This window comes from Phoxinus phoxinus, assembly GCF_949152265.1.
Source record: "Phoxinus phoxinus genome assembly, chromosome: 11".
Lineage (NCBI taxonomy): Eukaryota > Metazoa > Chordata > Actinopteri > Cypriniformes > Leuciscidae > Phoxinus > Phoxinus phoxinus.
Window position 1 is genome coordinate 12,259,300 of NC_136886.1, and position 23,635 is coordinate 12,282,934.

The 23,635-nt window shown below is 43.6% G+C and overlaps 2 protein-coding genes across 3 annotated transcripts in view; both read right to left on the minus strand.

Annotated features, from left to right (window-relative positions):
* Nucleotides 1-1,631: 1,631 nt before the first annotated feature.
* On the minus strand, nt 1,632-4,081 carry LOC307006951 (uncharacterized protein). Its single transcript, XM_079628499.1, has 2 exons — nt 2,313-4,081; nt 1,632-2,259 (listed from the first exon to the last, which is right to left on the minus strand). Exon 1 carries the CDS (start codon nt 3,579-3,581, stop codon nt 2,406-2,408), a length of 1,176 nt encoding a protein of 391 aa, XP_079484625.1. The 5' UTR covers nt 3,582-4,081; the 3' UTR covers nt 1,632-2,259; nt 2,313-2,405.
* A 13,556-nt stretch (nt 4,082-17,637) lies between these two features.
* negr1 (neuronal growth regulator 1) overlaps nt 17,638-23,635 on the minus strand; it is a 119,796-nt gene continuing 113,798 nt past the window's right edge. The window contains exon 7 of one of the 2 annotated variants that reach the window (XM_079628469.1): nt 17,638-22,578. In XM_079628469.1, the coding sequence (XP_079484595.1) occupies nt 22,475-22,578 (104 nt within the window). In that variant the 3' untranslated portion in view covers nt 17,638-22,474. The remainder of the gene's footprint in view (nt 22,579-23,635) is intronic. The other variant, XM_079628468.1, reaches the window with a different exon arrangement.

Consider the following 23,635-nt stretch of genomic DNA (forward strand, 5'->3'; position numbering starts at 1 on the left):
ACCCCAGAGAGTACTTAAGATGGTTGTTAGGTCTTTCTAAAGAAAGCGATTGCCCTCAGAACTGACAAAGCTTGGAATAGACATTTAAGCTCAGGTGTCTCATTAAAGGGATAGGAATCAACCGTAGTTTGTTCTATCTCCCACAGTGCTGAGCTGACTGCATTAAGTTTAAAGGTGAATAGATGTAATAATGGCTACTAAAAAAAAAATGAATGTAAATGGCGAATTATATAAAGTATGACACCCTTTAAGAGGAACACACTTCTATTTTGATGCCGATGAAGGGGTACTTGAGTATTATTGAAAGCGTCTGCATTTCCTGCCTGAAGACGAAGGCAAGGGGTGCAGCCGACCCCCCGGGAGGTATGGGAAGGGACCATCCTGGTGGTGGTGGGGAGGATGGAGGGGAAGGGACACCATCCTGGTGGTGGGGAGGATGGGGAAGGTACCATCCTGGTGGTGGCGAGGAGGATGGAGGTAATTGTTTGAGTCAGCATCTGCGAACTCAGACATGTGTAAGTACCGATATTTTATACTGCAAGTATTAGAACATCATGATTGGTTAGATGTGAAGGTAATAAGTGACATAACGATTGAGTCTTCCTGGCAGACTTCCATTTCTTAATCTTCAGCAGAACAGCAATTCACGCTGCTCCCCTCCATGTTTTACACAAGTACAATGCGAGCGGCGGGACCTGTTTTGGTTTAGTCTTCCTGCATCTGGTCATTAATGATTCATACGGCACTTGGGTTAAACGTAATTGGTAACGGCATTTTATTATTTGACTTATGAACACACTATTTGTTAATACAAATATGAACAGTTCTAAGAAAGGCAAGAGAGTCTGTTAAAAACAAATCGCACATATCTTATCCGTACGCTTTTGTATGATCTGCTTAAACACCACAGTATGGCAAGCCAAAGTAGCTTAAATGCTCCCAGAGTTACTCATTGTAATTGTGAATTAGAGAGCTATCTAACTAACAAGTGATAATTATATTACCACTTGAGCGGTACGGTCCAGCATGTGCCACAACTAGCAACTCAAACAGTGTTTACAGGCACATGATGTGTTTCTTTTATGTCACAGACACTTACATTGGTACAGAAGTACCACGGCAAAAGTTTATAGGGCATATAAGTACAATAATGTCAATGTATCAATGCAACACGGTCATCTGATGTGTGTAGCCATGTTTGTTTTTAGGTTGCTAAGCGGCTGTCATTTGCGTTCACTCAAACAGTGTTCATAGGCATTTGGCTGCATATTACTATACAGAAAAATATAAACAAATATGGCTTCCTACATGACAGATAAAATGGTGGCGCCCATCGCACATTATAGATCAGCTAACATGATCATTATAAAGGTGTTCAAACATCACAACACATTAATCGGAATATCAGATCATGATATAGTTAACAAGTTTGGAAAACCAAAATAAAAGCAATACATCTGTCATACAGCGCTATTGCTGCAGTGTGTCACGAGATAAGCATGATGTGTCACCATGTATTATAATAAGTTGATAAAACGTACTCGGTTACTAACGTAACCTCGGTTCTCTCTAGGAGAGGGAACGAGTACTGCGTCGAAAGAACGCTACGGGAAAGATATTTCTTTGTCGAGATTGAAGCCAAAAATTAATCCTTAATTTTGTAATATTGTAAAACGCTTTTCTGAAGCATACAACCTAGGCGGAGCAATACAGCTCACCCATTGGCTGCTCTGCCAGAAAAGCACAGCCTATGCGAGGCCAGGACGCTGAACCAATGAGGACGCTTCGCGCCCTTCTGCGTCACCTCCCGCCCAAACAGGCGTGGCCTAGGCCTATAAATACGAGCATAGCTGTCTAACACGCCGATTTTCGTCAATGAAGCGACGCAGCGTGGACACGCACGGCATGAGACGCAGTACTCGTTCCCTCTCCTAGAGAGAACCGAGGTTACGTTAGTAACCGAGTACGTTCTCTTACGTAGAGTTCTCTCGTACTGCGTCGAAAGAACGCTACGGGAACCCTATGCAAACCGCCGTGCGTGTTCTTGGATCGACACAGACACCTAAGGGCGCGCGCGCCCTGGTATACAAGCGCCTACCCCAAGAAGTATAAGGAGAGCGGCTAAAATAGCATCATCCCTTATAGTAGTGCCTCTTAAGGCATAATAGCATATATATGTAAATATAGATATATATGAGGGGTAATAGCATGCTCATGGGACACATTGTCAGTGAGTGATGCTTAAAACATTGAAGTGACCTGGGCCGCAGCGCGGGGCAGGAGCACTTATACATATTAGACATTGAAGTGACCTGGGCCGCAGCGCGGGGCAGGAGCACTTGTACATATTACCATTGAAGTGACCTGGGCCGCAGTGCGGGGCAGGAACACTTATACATAGTCTTCTAGACCGAGAGCAGTTTAGCCTGCAACGCAGGAACCTCTAGGTTATAGAACCTAATAAATGTAGACGGGGAGGCCCAGCCTGCCGCCATACAGATATCTTGTAACGAGATTCCGCTATACCAAGCCCATGAGGAGGCCATGCCTCTCGTGGAATGCGCTCTGATGCCCAAAGGGCATTCCAAGCCTCTAGATGCGTAGGCTAGCGCAATGGCGTCCACTACCCATCGAGACAGACTCTGTTTCGTTGCGGCTCGTCCCTTGGAGCGCCCGCTGAACGAAACGAAGAGCTGCTCCGTCTGTCGAAAAACAGCGGAGCGGGACACGTAAGCTCTTAATGCCCTGACCGGGCAAAGGGAGCTATTTCCGTCCTCCGAGGCCGGCAGGGCCGACAGGGAGATGACCTGAGCCCTGAACGGTGTGTTGAGGGACTTAGGCACGTACCCATGCTTCGGTTTCAACACGACTATAGAGTCGTTTGGCCCGAACTCCATACAAGAAGCTCTCACTGAGAGCGCTTGCAAGTCTCCCACACGCTTCACTGAAGCGAGAGCCAAAAGAAACACGGTCTTGAGAGACAGGTGTTTCATGTCAACTGAGTGAATAGGCTCGAAAGGGGCCCCTTTCATAGCGTTCAACACTGTAGAAAGGTCCCAAACGGGGACTGAAGGAGGCCTTGGAGGGTTTAACCTCCTGGCGCCTCTCAGGAAGCGGACCACCAGGTCGTTCCTGCCTAGTGAACGGCCAAGCGTTGGATTAACGAACGCTGATATGGCAGCCACATAGACTTTGAGCGTGGATGGGGTTCTTCCCTTATCCAATAGCTCTTGCAAGAAGGAGAGAATCTCCGGTTCTCCACACTGAAGTGGTGACAGACCTTGATCTGAACACCATCCAGAGAACACCGACCATTTGGAAGCGTAGAGCCGTCTAGTAGACGGAGCCCTAGCTTGTTCGATCGTGTCTAACACTCCTCTTGGGAGGTTAGCGGGTACCCGTTTATGGCCCATACGTGTAGGGACCAAAGCTCGGGGTGAGGATGCAAAATCGAGCCCTTGGCCTGTGAGAGGAGGTCTCTCCTCACTGGTATCGGCCACGGGGCAGTACTTTTCAGTCGCATCAAAGCTGGGAACCAGGTCTGATTCGTCCAGAATGGAGCAACTAGCAGTACTGAGCATCCGCTCTCCCTGATACGCTCCAGCACTTGAGGCAGGAGTGAGACAGGAGGAAAAGCATAGAGCGGGCGGCGGGGCCAGACTCTGGCCAGCGCGTTCGTGCTCTTCGAAAAGAATTCTGGGCAATGAGCGTTTTCCTGGTTTGCAAACAGGTCTATTTCCGCTCTGCCGAACGTTTTCCACAGCAGACGCACTGTCTGTGTGTGTAGGGACCACTCTCCAGTGGGAACGTTGTTCCGTGAGAGTCTGTCCGGGCCTACGTTCAAGTGGCCTGGCACGTGCATTGCTCTTAACGAGCGCAGGTTGTGCTGGGCCCACACCAGTATGCGTTCCGCTAACCTGAATAGGTTCCGGGATCTCACGCCACCCTGGCGGTTTATGTAGGCTACTACCGACATGTTGTCCGAGCGGACCAGGACGTGGTGTCCTTTTATCCGGGGACAGAAGCGCCTCAGCGCAAAGTCCACTGCCATCATTTCCAGGCAGTTTATGTGCGGTAGTTCGGCTCGCTCTGACCACTGGCCAAAGAGCGGACTGCCGTCGAGCAGTGCTCCCCAGCCTGAGGTGGACGCGTCCGTGGACACCACCTTCAGGCTCGAGGAAGTCCCCAGGCTTACACCTGACCGGTACCAGTCTGACGCTCTCCATGGTGTCAGGGCTGAAATGCATTCCTGAGTGACCTTGAGGCGATAGCGACCGTGTAGCCATGCTCGGCGCGGTACGCGCGCTCTCAACCAGAACTGTAGTGGGCGCATGCGCAGCAGGCCCAACTGCAGCACTGTTGAGGCTGAGGCCATGAGGCCCAGCATTTTCTGAAATCTCCTGAGTGGCACTATGTGGCCGCTGAGGAAGGATTTCGCCATTTGCAGGGTATTTCGCCTGCGCTGTGATGACAGCTGTGCTGTCATAGACAGTGAGTTCAGATCCAGTCCTAAAAAGGAGATCCTTTGACTGGGAAACAGTGAACTTTTCTCCCAATTGACCCTCAGACCTAAGCACTCGAGGTGATCGAGTATTAGTGTCTTGTGGTGAGCGAGTTCTGACGGCGATTGAGCCAGAATTAGCCAATCGTCCAAATAGTTCAGAATTCGAACGCCCCGGAGTCTCAGGGGTGCCAGCGCCGCGTCCATGCACACTGTAAATGTACGAGGTGCTAGGGATAGGCCGAATGGCAGGACTGTGTACTGATATGCCCGGCCCTCGAAGGCGAATCTCAAAAATCGCCTGTGACGTGACGCAATTTGTATGTGAAAATACGCGTCTTTCAGATCTATTGCCATAAACCAGTCTTCTCGGCGAATTTGCGCGAGGATACTTCTGGTCGTGAGCATTCTGAACTTCCGCTTTGCAAGCGTTTTGTTCAGACGCCTTAGATCTAAAATGGGTCTGAGACCCCCGTCTTTCTTCGGTACCAGGAAATATCTGCTGTACAGGCCCCCTTCGCTCTGAGCTTGAGATAAAGGCTCTATGGCCCCTTTGCTCAATAGCTTCGCTATTTCGGCTCGAAGTAGATGTGCTACTTCTGTTTTTACCGTGGTTTCGACTTTTCCCGTGAAACGGGGAGGGCGTCGATAAAACTGTAGCGAATAGCCTCTTTTTATAGTCTCTAGCACCCATTCTGAAACCCCGGGTAGTCCTTCCCATGCATCTGCACGTGTGACTAGGGGTTGAATGTAATCTGGGCTCTGGTCGCGAAATGGCGGCGACACGAGAGCAACCATGTGCTGTGACATGGACGCCGTGGCGTCTGAGGCGGGGGACATGTTTAACACAGTATGCGTCCCGCGCGCGCTCGACTCTCTGAGTTGAGAGAGAGCACGCGGGGCGAGCCCTACGGGGCTCGTTATGTTTGTGAATAAACGTGGGCGCTTGGTGGCGGGCACATTTATAACACCGGGGACACTGTGTTTGTGTACTGACTGACCGTTCGTTAGTTTCGTTTTTACAGAAACCGCGGAACGTGCAGTGTGTAGTGGTTGTGGGCACTGGACAGTGGGCACGCTCACTACACGTAAAGCACAATCGGTGTGAGCCGATTTTATGTGTGCAAACCCTGTGTTGAACGGGGCTGTGCTTGTGTGAATGAATGGGCACTGGGTGGGCATTGCAGTTACACACATTACACCATCGGCCTTGGCCGGAACACCAGAAATTAAACTCTTTTTTAGATTTATCTGGGTCGCCGTGAAAACGGCGTTTGTGTGCAGGCAAACGGGCTTTACGGCCGGTTTGTTGGCTGCTGAGTACACTGGTACAAACACGGAACTTAGGGCTGTACAAGCGGGAATCTTTGGTGGAAGTCCGGCCGCAGCGGGACCCGAACACCGTCTTTTTCCTAGCAGGGCTAGGATGGCGCCGAGGCCTCGGGCTTGATTGAGATCTTGGGCCGAGGACCACGCGGTGGCGGGCGGCGTCCGGCGGAGCGAGACCGTGGTCTCTCTCGGGCCTGTTGCTGCTGGGCCGGCGCGGCGGGCGCGGGGCGCTGCTGAGTTCGGGCAGGCGGCTGTTTAGGGCGGCCTGTTGCGGAACTGGAGCGCTTTGGCAGGAAATGTCTCATGGCCTGCGAAGTTTTCTGTACCTCGGCGAATCGGTCCGCGAAGTCCTTCACGGAGGATCCGAAGAGGCCAGCCGGTGAAATGGGGGCGTCGAGAAACGCAGAGCGCTCGGATTCCGCCATTTCAGAGAGAGTCAGCCATAAATGTCTCTCAGAAACAGTAGCTGTGGCCATAATCCTGCCGATGGCGTGTGCGGCGGACTTTGTAGCGCGAAGAGCTAGGTCTGTGGCGCTACGCAAGTCCGGAACACTGATCGCGCCCGGGCCTTCCTCGTCTAGCTTGCAGAGGAGGTTGGCCTGGTGGATTTGAAGCACCGCCATGGTGTGCAGCGCCGATGCAGCTTGTCCGGCGGCGGAATACACGCGACCGTTCAGAGCTGAAGACGTGCGGCAAGCTTTGGATGGTAGGACTCCCTTAGCCCGCCGTCCCGCAGAGGGTGGGCAAAGGTGAGTCGCTACCGCCTCCTCGACCGGAGGGAGAGCGTGGTAGCCTCTGTCTCGAGCACCGTCCACTACGGAGAATGCTGGCGAGGCAGAAGTACGTACTCTGGCTGAAAATGGCGCCTTCCATGATTTCGCTACCTCTTCGTGAAGCTCAGGAAGAAACGGTGCGTGTCTGGAGGGGGGCGCAGCGCGGTCTCCAGAGAGGAAGCGTCCATCCAGCCGGTTGAGTGCAGGTTGTTCGGGCGTCGACCAATCGAGGCCGAGGCTCGACACGGCCTGTGTGAGCAGACGCATCAGTTCCGCCTCGATGCTGATCTTCCCTCCTCTGCGCTCTCGAACAGCGGGGGAGGGGAGGTCCACAGAGCTCGCCCAACCCTCGCTCTCCGAAGCGAGAAGCGAACAGCAATCATCATCTCCCTCTGATACAGCTTGCTGGTCGTCATCCATAACGGACAAAGCGGCGTGCTGCGGCTGTTGTCCGTCGGTGAGCGACTCGAGCGAGACGTTGAGAGGAGCTAGCGGCGGCGGCGGCGAGCTCCTCGTGGAGGGAGGTTCCGGGACCCGCTGAGCACGGCGCTTTTACGGCGCGGCGCTACAGGGGGCGGTTGAGCAGCTTCGGCGAAAGATGCAAGGCGAGTCCGCAGAGTCGCGATTGGCATCATGTCGCAGTGATGGCAGCCGCCATCACCGAGAGCGATAGCTGCATGTTCCTCGCCCAAGCAGGAAACACATAACTCGTGGTGGTCCCCGTCGATGAGCGCGGCTCGGCAGGAGCCGCAGGAAAAGCGAGACATCTTTATAAAGACGCTCGTGCTCTTTTGTGAGGAAAAAGCGTGTGACGCGGTAGGCGAACACACACACAAAACACACACAAAACTGAAAGGATATATCCACGCCGGAGAAGCGCAGCAGGGAACGGCGGCTGAAGGCGGCGAAGACCAGCGGCTTCAGGTAAGGGCTCGTCCTGCTGAGGTGCTTGTATCCAAACGGCTGTGGTGGCTCGAATCAATCCAGCGATGCGTGCAGCTTCGTTGAATTTAAGAAAATCGGCGTGTTAGACAGCTATGCTCGTATTTATAGGCCTAGGCCACGCCTGTTTGGGCGGGAGGTGACGCAGAAGGGCGCGAAGCGTCCTCATTGGTTCAGCGTCCTGGCCTCGCATAGGCTGTGCTTTTCTGGCAGAGCAGCCAATGGGTGAGCTGTATTGCTCCGCCTAGGTTGTATGCTTCAGAAAAGCGTTTTACAATATTACAAAATTAAGGATTAATTTTTGGCTTCAATCTCGACAAAGAAATATCTTTCCCGTAGCGTTCTTTCGACGCAGTACGAGAGAACTCTACGTAAGAGAACTCAGCTAGAGTTAGCTCTTGTCTAAGCTAGAATATTTAAAACTTAAATGCGGAATAATAATAATAATGTTTATTTTATATAGCACCTTTCTGCAAACTTAACGTCGCTTTACAATATTATAACAAATAAACATGACAGACCCAATACAGATAAACTGAGATCGGTAACATAATACACGGAGATAGATAACATAACATACAGTACATAAATCAGATCATAAAGTCATGACTTTAATTTTCCATAGCTACGCAGATGACACCGAACTTCACTGTTCTGTTCATCTGTCTTCATCTGTTCTCAACTCAATGTTCATTTCCCCACCAAATATATCAGCTTGTATTGGTGATATACTGTAAATGCTTGGATGACCAGTAATTTCCTCAAACTCAACACAGATAAAAGATCTACTACTTGTTGGTTCACCTCAAATGACATTCCGTTTCTGTGTTGACAATGTTAATATTGCTGGAGTCTTGGTTCAACCACTGTTAAAAAACCTTGGTATAATCTTGGAATCTTCTCTCCTTCCTTCCTCATATTTCCTGTCTGCTTTTACCTCTGTAATATCAGTCGTTTACGTCCGTTTTTAAATGTCAGTGATGCTAAGACCCTGGTTCACACTTTCATCACTTCACAGCTTGACTACTGCAATTATCTTTTCTATGGCTTACACAACACAACAACAAATACAAATATAATCCAATATATTCAGAACTTTGCAACTCGGCCCTCACATAAAAAGAAATCTCCCCACAAAACTCCTATTCTAAGCAGACTCCACTGGCTACCGTTCGCTTTCATATTCAATACAAGATACTCCTTATCACATTCAAAGCACTCCATGGTTTTGCGCACCTGTATATTTCTGATCTCATCCATATCTACTCCCCAGTTCTTCTGATACATGTCCGTTGTTCATCCCAGAACACAAGCATTGTTTGGTGGAAGAGCATTTTGTATCGCTGTCCCCACTCTCCGGAATTCTATTCCCCAACACATTCGACCTCTCATCATTAAATTATTTTAAAACTCACCTTAAAAAATATTTTTTTGCTTCTTGTTTCTCTGACCCCTGATGACGGATAATGTTACCTAAAGGAAGCATGTAGATGATGAAGAGTAGAGGTCTAAGAACAGAACCCTGGGGAACACCATGTGAGACAGCAGTAGTGGAATTAGCCTGGGGAATAGAGATGTAACGCTGACGGTTAGACAGATATGAAGTGAACCAGGATAGGGCAGTTCCAGAAATACCAAGAGCAGAGATTCGTGAGATGAAGAAGTGAGTAGAAGGGTTAAAGAGCTCTCTAATTGGAATTCTTACAGTAATAATTGATTTAGAGAGCTCTCTAATTGTAATTGTAACTAGCAAGAATTCAATTGTACATCTCTTTAATTGGAATTCTTACTAATAAAAAATCAATTGTAGAGCTCTTTAATTAAAACTGAATGGAAGTCAGTGGAGGCATATGAATAGTAAAAATTAATTTAGAGCTCATTGTTACTAGTAGTAATAAATAAATTAGAGAGCTTTCTAATCATAATTGTTACTAGTGATAAATTAACTAGAGAGCTCTTTAATTGTAATTGTTACTAGTAAGAACTGAATTGTAAAGATCTCAAACTAAAATTTTTACTAGAAAAAATGCAATTATGACAAGTAACGGTTGGAAAATGTTAAGCTAAAATGGCCTGCTATACCACAGTGATGGTTATGTTTATGGGTTGACTTTCATTCTTACTTTTTTTCTAAAAATGTATGTGTAGCATAGGTTTGTGTTCAGGGAAGACAACATAACTTTATTCACAAAATAAATATAACAAAACGAAAGCAAAGCCCCGTACGGACGACTGCTGACAAAAAACAAACAAACAACGACATTAAGTCCAGGCCAGGTCGTCACTCGTCCTTTTATCCTTCCAGATCATCTCCATGGGCCTCGAGACCAGTGTGGCTCTCAGCCCGCCTTACTTGCCACAATATGTTTTGTATGATTCACATCATGTGAACTTCTAAATAGTCACCTCGTAAAATAGTTACATTTTCCAATGATATCGAGTTGAGAGATCTGTTGAGTGATACGTTTTCCAGTGTGTGTTTGTTATTCGTGAAATTAATAATTCAGACAGCTTTGTGAACAGGTTTTCAGATTCAAAATAATCAAGTTGATCAAAATATGCAATTCAAAAGAACTGTTTGGAAATTAAATTGGATTGCAAATTTACACAGTGATTTTTTTTGCAGTTCGCTGTCGAAAATGTGTGGGTCTCAAAAAAGAGTTTAGGGCTATTGTATTTTCAAAACTAAAGTGATAGTGAAAGTTAACATAAATACTACAGTAAAGCAGAAATATCCAAAACTTTAAACACATCTGATATCCATATATTTTAACAGGCAGTAATACATCATGACATAAGTTACAAGCAAACATCAACATTAATGCAAATTATTGTCCAAATGAAACCTATTGGATATACAGGCCACAACTCACAGGACCAAAGCATTAGAACAGAGAGGGTTAAATGCCAATCATGCAAGCTTGATTTGAAACTCTATGAAGTGTTTGCACGATTCTAGCCTTAAGAAATCCGTTTCATGGGTAAGTTGAAGCACGGAGGATGCGTGGTGGGCTGGTGGAGCATCCCAGTTTTATTCCTTTGTAGATTGCGGTTTTATACGCCGTCTTGCTCATGGCAGTTCTTTGGTGGAACAAGATAGCGCTCTGTTTACCAGTGGGGAAGTTGAAATGGGATAAGAGGGATTTGTATAGGTTTTGTCATGTGTAGTCAATTTAACCCCAAGTTTCGCAAGCCATTTATTGGTTTAATCTTACAAGGTTCTGCCTGGAGAAAGTATGAAAACCAAATGAAAACCAAACAAACAAACAAACAAGGAGCCAAGAAACAACTGCTTGAAATCTTGACGTCCTAATTAGATTTGCTCTTATTGCTATAATGAAAAAAACATAAACAGGGCTATTTGCATCCTTGTGCCTTCTGGTTTTGCTGGAGTGCTCATTTTTGTGGCATTAAAATCAATGAAAAAACATTCATAAATCAGGCTTTAAATAAAACACTCAAAAACAAGAAACAGCCATCGGCGCTTGCCGCAGGAAGTATGAGGGCATTTTCAGCCTGTCAGCGAAGCCTCCCATAACCACTATTTGCATCTCTCTGTTATTCCTTATCGGGGTGCATTCAGTTTGACATGCATTATGACTGATTCTCCACTCTTGTCACTGATTAAATTTCCATTAGCCATGCTTACCAGTTGTTGTGGCACTGAGAGCTCCTGAAAGATGTTCTCCAAATATGATTGCTGGGAAGAGAGCAGAGGTGGGATAATGACACAGTAACATGATTTTAGGAAGCGCTCTGTGTGACGGCTCCCTCCCTCACCGCTTCAGTCTCTCCCTCACACGTCCTTTCTCATTCTTCCTCTTCTGTGTGGAGTTGCTTCTCATCTGCCATGAGCATGGCAATAAGGCAAGCATATAGGGAAAGACAGAAAGTGTGTATGTGTCGGTGTGTAGCAGGGTGAGATCTATTTAAATCCTAATGTGTACACTCGCACACTCACAAAAATAGCCATGTTTTTCACATTCATAAAACTCCCTTAATCCCTTTATAAATTGTGGTGGTAGTTTAGCCCCAAAAAGGGGCTATATTATGCCCTTTTACAAAGTCTTGATTTTGTTTTTGAGGTCTAATAGAATTAGTTTCCCTCAGACTAAATTGTACATATTTTATGAGTTACCCAATTCGTATGAATTCGTACGAATCACCCCTGACCCCGCCCCTAAACCTACCTATACTGGGGTTTAGACAGTGGTCGTACAAATTAGCCACCTCGTAATCTCGTAAGAATTGGTCGTGAGATAGCATTGGAATAATACCATCTTTGTATCTTTGCAGACATGTTCATGCTAAAATATAACACACTAAAGAAAGTTGAAAATGTAAAAAAAGCAAAGTTAGCTTATACAAAGCTTAAAGTATTTACATTTACATTTATGCATTTGGCAGACGCTTTTATCCAAAATGACTTACATTGCATTATCCTATACATTTATACATAGGTATGTGCAATCCCCTGGGATCGAACCCACAAACTTACGCTGTTAACGCAATGCTCTTACCACTGAGCTACAGGAAATTTGTTCACAGACAAATTCCCCCGCAGTGAACTGTTAATTTGAGAACTGCAGCAGCTAGATAATTGAGTAAACGCTGATTCATGAATGAATCAGTCTAACAATTCATTGACAAACCGTTCAGTCCAATTTGTGAACCATATCAACCAGTTCATTCAAAAGGAAGGCACAAAGCAATGATTTCTTCTCTGATTCAGTTGTCAAGTCAACTCACTGAATCATTGATTCATTTGAAGATGTTCTTGAGTTAACGGAAGTAGTGTAGAATAGCAGAGTAAATCAGGTAAAATTAATTAAAAAATAAATAATGTCATAATTTTTTATTTTTGCAACCTTTCCCCTCATCATTTCAGCCTATGTTAATCAAGGCAGTTTTACTGTGCAAGTTTCATTATAGAGATAACATAAAATGCTTGGTATTTGAATGAAGCTAACCGTTAGTGCTAATGACCAGCAGGATTAATTAGTGAGAGTATATGGGCAGCTCGGAGAGCAGTCTCTCCCTCATTAATCCACTCGCAGGTGTTCTCCTGCCACTCTCTCCCCCTCCGTCTGCACATGGAGAAGATCGACGAGAAGCAAACTCACACCAATTCAATCTTATTAGTCCTCTGCAGAAATAACATCCCTGTAAGAACCTCCAGTAGAGGACAGCTGTAGATAAGAGGAGCACGAGACTCTGAAACACAAAGATATCAGAAAATTGTGCAAACCAGTAGAACTTTTGTGTGAAGGTGTTATCTTCTGTGCTGAGAGACCAATGCCAGATGTTTTCGAGAGACTTTCTCAGGTTTGTTTTCAGCACATTTTCTTCAAGCTCCAAGTCAAATCAGCATAATGTATTATTTCTGTCATTATTTATAATGTCACTACAATTTGAGGGACAACCCAAACTCTAAATTAGGTTGACATATGCTAATGTCAGTTATACTAATGCATGACATGATCAAGAGCATAGAGTAACCAGTTTTTTACCCCCAAGACTGTGTGTATATATACACACATTATATAAATTAGTGCTATCAAATCGATTAATTGCGATTAATCACATCTAATATAAAAGTTTGTTTACATAATATGTGTGCGCGTGTCTGTGTACACACACACGCACGCACGCATGCACACACTATATATATACACACACATATTATGAAAACACAAGCTTTTATGTAAATAAAAAGCTTTAATGTTAATCGCAATTAATCGATTTGACAGCACTAATATAGCCTATAGTTTCTCTCTCTCTCTCTCTATATATATATATATATCATTTAATTAGCAAATTCTAATAAACATATTCAAATAATATAAAATAAATAACTGCAAATAAAATCAAATAAATAAATAAATGTAAATTATTTAAAATTAATGTACTTTTTCGGCTAACATTTACATTTACAGTTATAGTAAAACACTCATGGCAGATCATAACTATTTTACTTTTTGGCGAATTGCTGGTTAATTAAAATTAATTTGTACGATCTCATGCGTACGCTACCAGCTTCTTATGATTCAAAGATGGTTATGTTTAGGGGTGGGGTAGACCATCATTCTTAATTTGTACAATGTCATTTGTATATTTGATTTTTTAGAAAAAATCAATACATTATTTTCCAATGAGATCAGGTTGGTTGAAGACTTTATGACACATTAGATCAAACTAATTTAAACATGAAATAATCATTAATCCTAACATTGGAAACTAAGGCCAGAAAAAGTATTTCTACATTGCCCGAATATGTCCCGGTTCAGGTTACATCATCGGCTTTCCCCTGTTTTCTGACCGCCTTTAACACCCCCTCGGGTCACTTTGAATATTTGGTCATGCCTTTTGGGCTTTCAAACTCCCCGGAGGTCTTCCAGGCACTCATCAATGACATGCTCAGAGACATGGTTGACCAGTTTGTATGCCTTTACCTCAACGACATCCTGATCTTCTCCCAGAACGAGCGCCACCATGTCCAGCACGTCAGGTGAGTGCCAAGGTGGAGAAGTGCGAGTTTCACGCATGTCGGTTCCTTTCCTTTCCTTTTGTTCTTTGACCTGAGGGTATACGAATGGATAAAAGCGGTAGCTGATTGGCCCACCCCCGATAGTCGTAGAGCAGTCTAGTGATTAGTGGGGTTCGGCAATTATTACAGGCGGTTCATTTGGAATTTTAGCCAGGTTGCCCTTCCTCTGACTGATCTCACCTCCACTCGAAAACGTTTCTGTTGGTCGCCGCAGGCCCAGTCTGCGTTTACAAACTTAAAGAGTTGCTTTGTTTGTGCTCCCATCCTTGCTACTCCTGACCCATCTCGTCAGTTCGTTGTGGAGGTGGGAGTGGGGGAAACTGTCTCAGAGATCACCTTCGGACGACAGAATACATCCCTGCGCCTTTTTTTCTCATCTTTAAGCCAGACGCGTTTTCGCGGATCTTTGAGGCTGAGGCAAGATCCACCCTCCCTGTGACTATTCTGCCTCCCGATCGAGTAGTGGTCCAGTCCAGACTCCGCACGGCACTGTGCAACATCATGGTTCCCGCGGGGTGCCTAGAGAGCCTGTTGTTTGTGCCCCGAATCGATCCAAATTAGCATCCTACAGTGGGTCACTCATCCGAACTAGCTTGCCATCCAGGAGCGACTCATACTTGTATGTTAACTAAACAGCGGTTTTGGTGGCCGTCCTTTGCGATGGAGGCTTAAGTTTGTGTCGACCTGTTCGATTTGTGCTGCGGGCAAGAGCTGCAATCGACCCCCAGCAGGGCTACTCCAGCCGTGGTCTGTCCCTTCTGCTAAGTGTGATAACCAGGATCTGAAGAGGGTCTTGCGCTGTGTGGCATCTGCAGAATCTTCATCTTGGAGTTCCAGATTAACTATGGTCGAGTATGCGCATAACTCCTTTGTCTCGTCTACGGCTTTGTCTCCCTTCCAGTGCTGTTTAGGCTACCAGGCAACGTTATTCCCCTCCCAAGAATCCTTCCGCACATGCGTTTATTCAGAGATGCCTCCGTACATGGAGGATCGCCAGAGAAGCCCTCAATCGGACTGGTGACAGGAACAAGGCGTCTGCGTACTAAGCCCCTACTTTCCGTGTGTGGTCAGAAGGTCTGGTTATCTTCCCAGGACTTTCCCCTCAGACTTTCCTCACGTAACCTGGGACCCACATTTTGTTTTCTATCTCTAAGGTGCTCAATCCAGTGTCGGTTTGACTCAAATTAACCCGCCAGTTTAAGAATATCCACCCGGTTTTTCATGTCTCTAAGATCAAGCCCGTCATCCGTTCCTCCCTTTAGGCTTAGAGCTCTTCCCCTTCGCCTCCTAGACTAAGGGGTCGCTGGCTTATACGGGGTAGAGGTCATCAATACCCGGTATACTGGGAGGGCTATGGTCCAGAGGATAGATGCTGGGTTCCGGTTTGTTACCACCAGTCTAAGGAGGCGTCCCTGAGGAAGTGTGCAAGTGTGTGTGGGGGGTATTGTCATGGTTCAGGGTGCATTATCGGCTTCCCCGTTTTCTGTGTTGTCCTGTCTTTTTCTGCAGCTTATGACCTGGGCAACCAGGGCTGATTTTGCAGCAAGGGTGCGCACAGATGATTTTTCTCACCTGTTGCTTGTTCCTGCTACTCTTAATCTCTGCTGTGTCTGCCCCTTGTTGTCAGTAGGTCTTTTCGTGCTTCATCTCATGTGTTGTAGCATTGTTCTGTGTGTGATCTGTGTCTTACCTCTGCTCGTTGCTGTGCCCAGGACGCTTAGACGAGGAGTGACAGCTGATCGTTGCCCTCGCTGTTCTCTCGGTCTCGTCTCGTTCCTCGTCCTGTGTGAGCGCTGCATCTCGGGTGGTCTCCACAGTCTATGCTGTTTACTGAGCACGGTATGGACAGCGCTGGAGCTCCCAGACAATTCCTCACATTTTTGTTCATATGGATCGCTACTTTGGAGGTTGTTGTTTTCTTAAAACCAAAGTTTAATAAACTGTTCAAATATTCTTTGCATTTGAGTCCTCTGTTCACCCCCTCTGACAGAACACAGACAATGAGTTGAACACTATTTCATACTCAATGTCAAAAAACAAATAAGTCCATTATTGATTTTAAATACAGCAGAGGATCACTGATCCATGTCAACTGTAGGTTTTGAGCTGTACTTAGTAGGGGAGACCGAGGAGTGTTTTCACACTGAGTAAGTTGCAACACCATCAGTTTAGCCAATTAGAAATGAGCTACAGGGGCTATCACTGTCACACATGATGACCACCACCCTCCTGAGGTGAGAGCAGCAGTGGCAAGGCTGTTTGTAATTTTAAGGTAAGAAAGTAAAATCTTACATTTGTTACATATATGTTACATACAGAATATAGCATCCACACAAGTTTTTCATACAATAATAATAATTTAAAAATAAAAGATGCCAATTTAATGGCAGATGGGGAGGGTTGTAACTCTACTTTCCAATGTGTTTCTACTGCACAAAGATGCACAGTATGTGCATTCACTTTCAATTTTTGAATTAGTGATGTCTATGTTTTACCATTTTGCTTTAACTAATCACAATTAGTTAATATAATAACTTAAATACTTATTTATATAAACATATATACTTTACAATTCATGTACACAGTTTAAAATGGTGTGTATGTTTTCTTTTAGTGTTACAACTTACCCTAGTAAAGGGATATCGAGTAGAATATTTGCACTTTAATTTGTAGCAGATAAATATAGAAATACTACAGCTAAATTTAAAACACAGTGCAAATTATTTTTTAAACAAAAACAAAACAATCACAGCGGCATTACACCTCCTCTAACTGGTGTTCTCTATTCAGTGCAGCATTTTCTTGAAGTTGAAAGAACACTGTGATGTGGGCCATTAACTGAGGCTTTAAGAGGGCCATTGAAAATGACCTGGCCTGATCTCCAAATGAAAGATAAATATGCTGCAGTGTGGACATCTGTCATGGGGATGTGGGAGGAGGCTGACAGACTCCGAGTACTAAATAATTTCCACTAAACTCTGAGTATGATTCACTCCGTGACCGATCTCACACAATGTGTTTTTCACCACGAAAGGTGAAATGTTTTTTTTTTGTGTGTAGAATGCACTCTATAAACATGAATTGTATACGATGTAACCAAATGTAGTCACTGGGGAATAGTCTTTTTTGGCAATTTGGGGTTTTCATCTAGTGCAGCAGGAGATCAGCTTGTTTCCAGCACACATAAAACGCTGTCTCCCATGAGGCGCTCTTGTGTAGCAGGCCATAGACCACTGACATGGAAACTCAAATAGACAGGGATTAACTCTTTAAACTTCAGCAGTCTCCCCAGTACATTATGTTCCTGATGAGAAACCAAACGAGGAAGGCTAGCATGAAAGACAGAAAAAATACTGCTATAGCATAAGGAATGAAAGTACAAAACTATGAAAGCCAGAGAGAAAATTGTCAACTATAGACCAGCATCAGGGTGTAAATGCACTTTAAAGGGTGCTTAAATAGTTGCTTGCATTTTATTAAGGTGCATTATTGTCCACTGTGGGAAGTAGTATTTTGGCATACAAGTCTATAGATCCATATTATTTATCTTACATTTATTCATATTTATTTCATATGCAATAAAACACACCATCTTATGCTCTTGCTTAATTATATCATATGCAAATGACTATTTCAGGTACAGTGTTTTAAAATAACATTTCATTAAGTATCATGTAAAGCACATTTCACGGTTCCATCACCAACTTCCAACTTTATTAGTATCAAACCACTGCTACAAAATTACATCAAACATGATGAAAATGAACTTGCATACGTGCTATACACAATGTAAGCTTTAAAGTAATTAAAGTATATGATTCTTTTTTTTCTTGACAAATATCAATATATATCAATGCCACTTAAAGCCATATATGTCATTCCAGTGATCTAGAGCCTAAAATATACAACTATATCCCTGGTGGCTAAAGTATCTCCATACACATGTAAGTAAAGATGACCATTTCAAATTTCTCATCACAGAAATTTCAGCTTCAAGAGTTGAGGAAATAAAAGTACAGCCATCCCAATATCGTTACAATGTCCATTTCACTTTGTCACCAAATTGAACAAAACAAAATAAAATATACCAAAATCAAATAAACATGTATATACAAAATAAACCAAAGCTCACAAAATATTTCTAAAAAGCATTAGTGTAAATTTGGATAATTCTGGGGGGTGCCCTCAATCTGTGCTCAATAACTCAGTAGTAGACGGGTGGTTTCACTGGTGGACTTATTCCACTTCACAAAATAACTGCTTAAGATATGAACGGTGCCAACACAAATAACCCATGCCATTCAAAACAGCTAGCAACAAATTACCAGGCCAACCGACATCTAATGAGACATAACAGTGAATTCAAGAGTGAATAGTGTGTTTTTATAAAACCCTAGACTTGCGTTCTAAATTGATCCCTTGCTTTTTACGTAAACTCTCCCGATGAGACTCAATTGCCGGTTTCAAACAGAGCTTAGCAAAAGACAGCTCTGTTAAAACCTTAGCATTATCAAAACCACTGCATCAGTGCTTGGCTAACTTATTTTCCAGCTCAGTGAAAATAATGAGCGAGGGGGTTGACAAAACACTTTATGGCGAGGAAAAAAAAAGCTTTAGAATTCACTCATTCTTGTTTTGGCAGCTACTTTATTATCCAGACAAATATTTTGCCAAGGAATGTTTCTACAGGCTAAGTACAGTCATGGCGGCCGGTTCATTTGTCATCAGTTTCATATCATTTGAAGGTTTAACACAATAGCCGCGAACCAAATGGGCTGCGGGAAGGATTATAGGTTTTTGTTCTTTACGGTGCTCCGTGGAGTCAATTAGAATACTGCAAAACTGCAATTACTGGCAAGCGTTTTGAAAAGGACAGAGGTTTATGTAGATTACTGTCAGCCCTGCCAGAGTGCTGCTGGGAGAGTGAGCGCTCACAGCTGGTTAATGCAGCACCCTCCAGCACTCCACAAAATCATCCTCCAGAAACTGACAAAGGCACAGGAAGAATTTTATTAACTGCCAGGTCAGAAGAATCAGCTCCCCTGACCGCACACACAGCTCTCTCAAACCGACTTTCAAAAGAGTCTGGCCAAGACAGAGATGGAGCTGACAGGTTTTTAATCATTGAAATACCGCCTACCACCCTCATTCTGTCTCGCCAGCAGCTCTGCTCAAGATAGGAGATGAAGTATCTTAAATGTTTGTTTTTTTGGACTGTACACGTGTGGTTACACAACACAGAAGACTTTTCTATACTGATATGTGCTCATAGGATTTATATATTTAAAAAAAATCAAAATTTCTACCTGATACTACACTGCGAGGGATCCAGGAAGGTGTTGGAACTCAAGGGGTCTCCTCAGGCCACAACATAGGCCTACTGTGTTGCTTGCGGTAATTTGAACCCATTCGAAAATAGCATCTGTCTATCGGGTTTTCATGACCACCGGCACCATGCGAGATCTGTCAACAACTAGCGCTTGCCTGACGAGAGCCATTTTGAAACTCATCATTGAATATTAATGCATGTCCAGGAATGTGATTATCAAGTCATTAGATGTTCAGAGTGGAAATTTGCGGCACATTTGCCTGTTATTTACAGACTCTTTTGAAAGGCTGTTACTTTCAGGAGAATTATGCATGCATGAATACCTCTTGTCTGCTTTTTTTGAGCCTTTTTATCTTGATATCCACTTACGCAGTTTTAATGATGCTTTAATGCGCTCTTTGTTGACGTTTAATTCTCAATATTAATTAAAAGAGCATGTGCTACTTCTACATCTTTACAGATCTCAAAATTGGCAAACGTAAAAAAAAAAAAGATCAGCTATTAGTTTGGACTGAAAGAATCAAATAGGAAGCAAGAAATACTGCGCAACACTGATATTTGTCTGGTATGCTAGTTATGAATGGCAAATGCATGAGGCTTAGACATGGCGTTTGACATGGAATGGCAACAGATCATATCAATTAATACTTTTAAAGGCACATTTTATACAGTACTTGCTTCTAGAGTGGACTCAAAATGAAGTTTACGTCGATATGAAATGCAGCGTATTTACTGTTCAAAGCTACTGATATTAATCTGCGATTATGAAGGTTTGTGGTTATGATAAGCAAGTGCAATGTTACTATTTACATCACGACGGCAAGAGCCAGGCCTTGGTGTGATGACACAGCGATGAATATTTAAACGTCCCTCGGTTTGATCTTTGAGGCTTTTTAGGTCTGTAATAAGCAAAGGGACATTAGGTGAAACCTATATGATATGATACTGTGTCTGATACCTCATAATAAAGACTCATGTCAGGATATATCTGTTGTAAGTGTACATGAAATAGTCTGATGACTTTTCCTGTCCTTCAAAATGTATTTTGTGCAAGAAATAATAGACAAAAAGAATGTAAACTTGTCACGCATTAACCAAATAGCCGAAATATAGTCCATAGGAAAGGACCCAATATTGCGCACTGAGCAGAAACGATTCTGTGATGACTTTCACATGAAAAGAACATTTCATCATAGCTCAACAGACAAGCCTCGTGATGTCCAGTAGTGTGGAACACATTTCATTAAGTCAAAGCAGCCTCGAAAACTGGTTTTGTTCTCAAATTATCGATTTATGGTAAGTGGCCACCTTAACATACATATTAACTTGACATGCAGCACATTTATAATTTCTGCACATCTTAGTATACAACAAGTGTGTGGGAACTAGGGTAGAGGTTAAACTAAACCTAGACACTGGCTCTACCAATAAGATAAAATGAATTCTACTTTCTTCGAATATACACACACGTGACTCGTTTTCTATTATACCGTATGACTGGTTCACACCCTCGGAGTTAAAAGTAGATTATTTGATTACAAATGGTTCTTTTTTCCAACTTCTACTCGTTTGACAAGAATCATCAACAGTTGTGGCATCTAAAATGAAAGACAACATTGTAAACTATGCCATACTGCATACGTATTTTGAAATAATATTCATTCACATGTTTGGATCCACACTTGTAAGTTTCATATTGTCCCGACAAGGGAAGTGCATATTCTTTTTTTTTTCTGCTTCCCTATTCAAAACTATTTCACACTGACAGAAGCAAAGCAGGTAATATGTTAATACATTATAAAAATCCTGTTCAAATGAATCCAACCATAAAATAATCTAAAAAAAAAAAAAAAAGTCAACAATGAATCATCATCAGATAAGTACCATTAGAGACTGTCCATAATTTCCTCATTTAAGCAAAGTGCACATGACCCACTTTCTGCTGTCTTTCCCATCCAGTTTGGACTTTGGATCGGCCCATTACTTTATTTTGCAAGCTGCCAACTGCTTAATGTCTTTTATGTGCTATTGTTATTTGATATTTTATTTAATATAGCATCAAATGCAACACTGAATATTTTCCTATTCCTTTTTCATATAGCTCTGAGTTTTAAGACCCCCAGGGCAGAAGGGACATCTTTATTCACTTTATAACCTATTGGCCACTGTATGCATCTCATTTGAATTTTACAATTAGGCTCACAAATAATTTTACAAGATGTAAATTTAAATTGTAAATTTATCTCATACTACATGCATATTTTAATCTCGAGAGTGCAATTTATGATTTTTTTTTTCCTGTAGTAAAACAATTAAATCATGTATATCTAGAATAACTAGAAAGGCTTATGATCTTACTCTGCATAATTCAGTTAAATGCAATTGGGGTCTATAGCCCAGAGGTCTAAACCATTGAGGTATGGCTGCAGTTTTGGTCCAGAAAATGAATAATCATATTTCATTGTCACATTAGCGAATTAAACTAAAGCTGCTCTTCAATTGTTCACTTCGCCTTTGATTGTATTACTTTTGATATCAAATTCAATATCTCTCCCTGTGAAATCTTAAACAATGTTTCTTGGTTCACTGGATTTAAATGAGCTCACCAAAAACCGTATTATTTAAACACTTTGCCCGCTTTATGGGTATGTGAATGATGTACCAGCATGGAGAGCAAGGTGGCACACTAGGGTGTCTTTCCCTTTTCAATAACAAAGACACTAATGTCACACACCCTCACTTTTCCAAAGCGTGATTTTAGCTAATTTGAGAGGGTTTGAAGGGGACAATGTGTGCCGATTCACATAGTGGGAAATCAAGAAAAGAAAAGAACACGAAAGAAAGAAAACAAAACCCCTAAAACCGCATGTATTTACATGATGACAAACACCACTGAAGAAAATTACCATCCCAACATAAGCAATGCTGATTAAAATCCCTTGCTGCTTTCCAAACACACTGTACCAGATTGGATCCAGCCATCAGCAATGTCAAAGGATCTGTAAATGCTCAAAAGGGTTCTTTACAGTCATTGTGTATGGCCGTCCTCAGGGCTAGTAAACGCTGGCGAGAGAAGAGAGAGCCAGGATCAGGTACCACCGGCAGGCCAGCAGGACTTCGGCGCATCCTTTACTTCCATACGGAGCGGTGTTGGGTGCTGTAAACAACAGAGCAGAGACACACGCTGATTAGCAGATTCTCTCTCACTACTGGCAGCAAGTCATAGTCTCAGTCAAGCAGTACCTCCTCCCTTTTCATACGAGCGGAGCTCACGCTGCCTGCCTTCACACTCTCAAATCAAGACTCACGACGAGCTCGGATGCCCGAAGGAGTCCTTCAATAAGACGCCTTGTTTTAAAACCACGCTGGGTACTTAAAAATAAGAGGGCATAACAATTCATCTCAAAGACTTGATGGTATTACCTTTGAGCCTAGAGCACATCAAATCTGTTTTATCTATTAGGAAAATAAATTTGCATAAGATTTATTTTAAAATATATGCAAAAACTTGCTGACATAGCGCTTCTAGGCTGTTCTGGGCGGTTGCTATGCAGTTGCTAAGGTGCGCTGAGTGGTTCTTACACATTACTGCCTCCTTTGCTAGGGTGTTCTGGGTAGTTGCCAGGGCATTGCTATGCAGATGCTAAGGTGCACCTAGTCGTTACTGGCACATTACTATGTGGTCACCAAAGTACTTTAATTTCTTAGCATGTTGCCATGCCATATCAAGGGTGTTCTGGTTGGTTGCCAGGGAATTGCTATGTAGCTGCTAAGATACTAGTGGATACTGGCACATTGCTATGTGGGTGCAATGGTGTTCTGGGAGGTTGCTGAGGTGTTGCTAAGGTTCTTTGAATGTTATTTAACACATTGCTACAGTATGTGGTTGCCAGGCTGTTGCTATGCAGTTGTTTAGGTGCTCCAAGTGGTTTTTGGCACATTTCTATGTGGTTGCAAGGGAGGTTGCTTAGGTTTTGCTAAGATGTTCTGAGTGGATACTTTGCATGTGGCTATGCCATTGGCGTACTCAGACCTCTGCTAGGGCAGGGGTGAATTTGCACTCCGGTTGATATTGTGTTCCGGGAGGTGTGGATGAGGTGGTCGCCCCTCGGTTGAAACCGTGGTTCGGAGAGCACTGCAATATGACTTTATACATGGACGCCACTGTTCTGGGTGGTTGCCAGGGAGTTGCTATGCAGCTACCAAGGTATTCT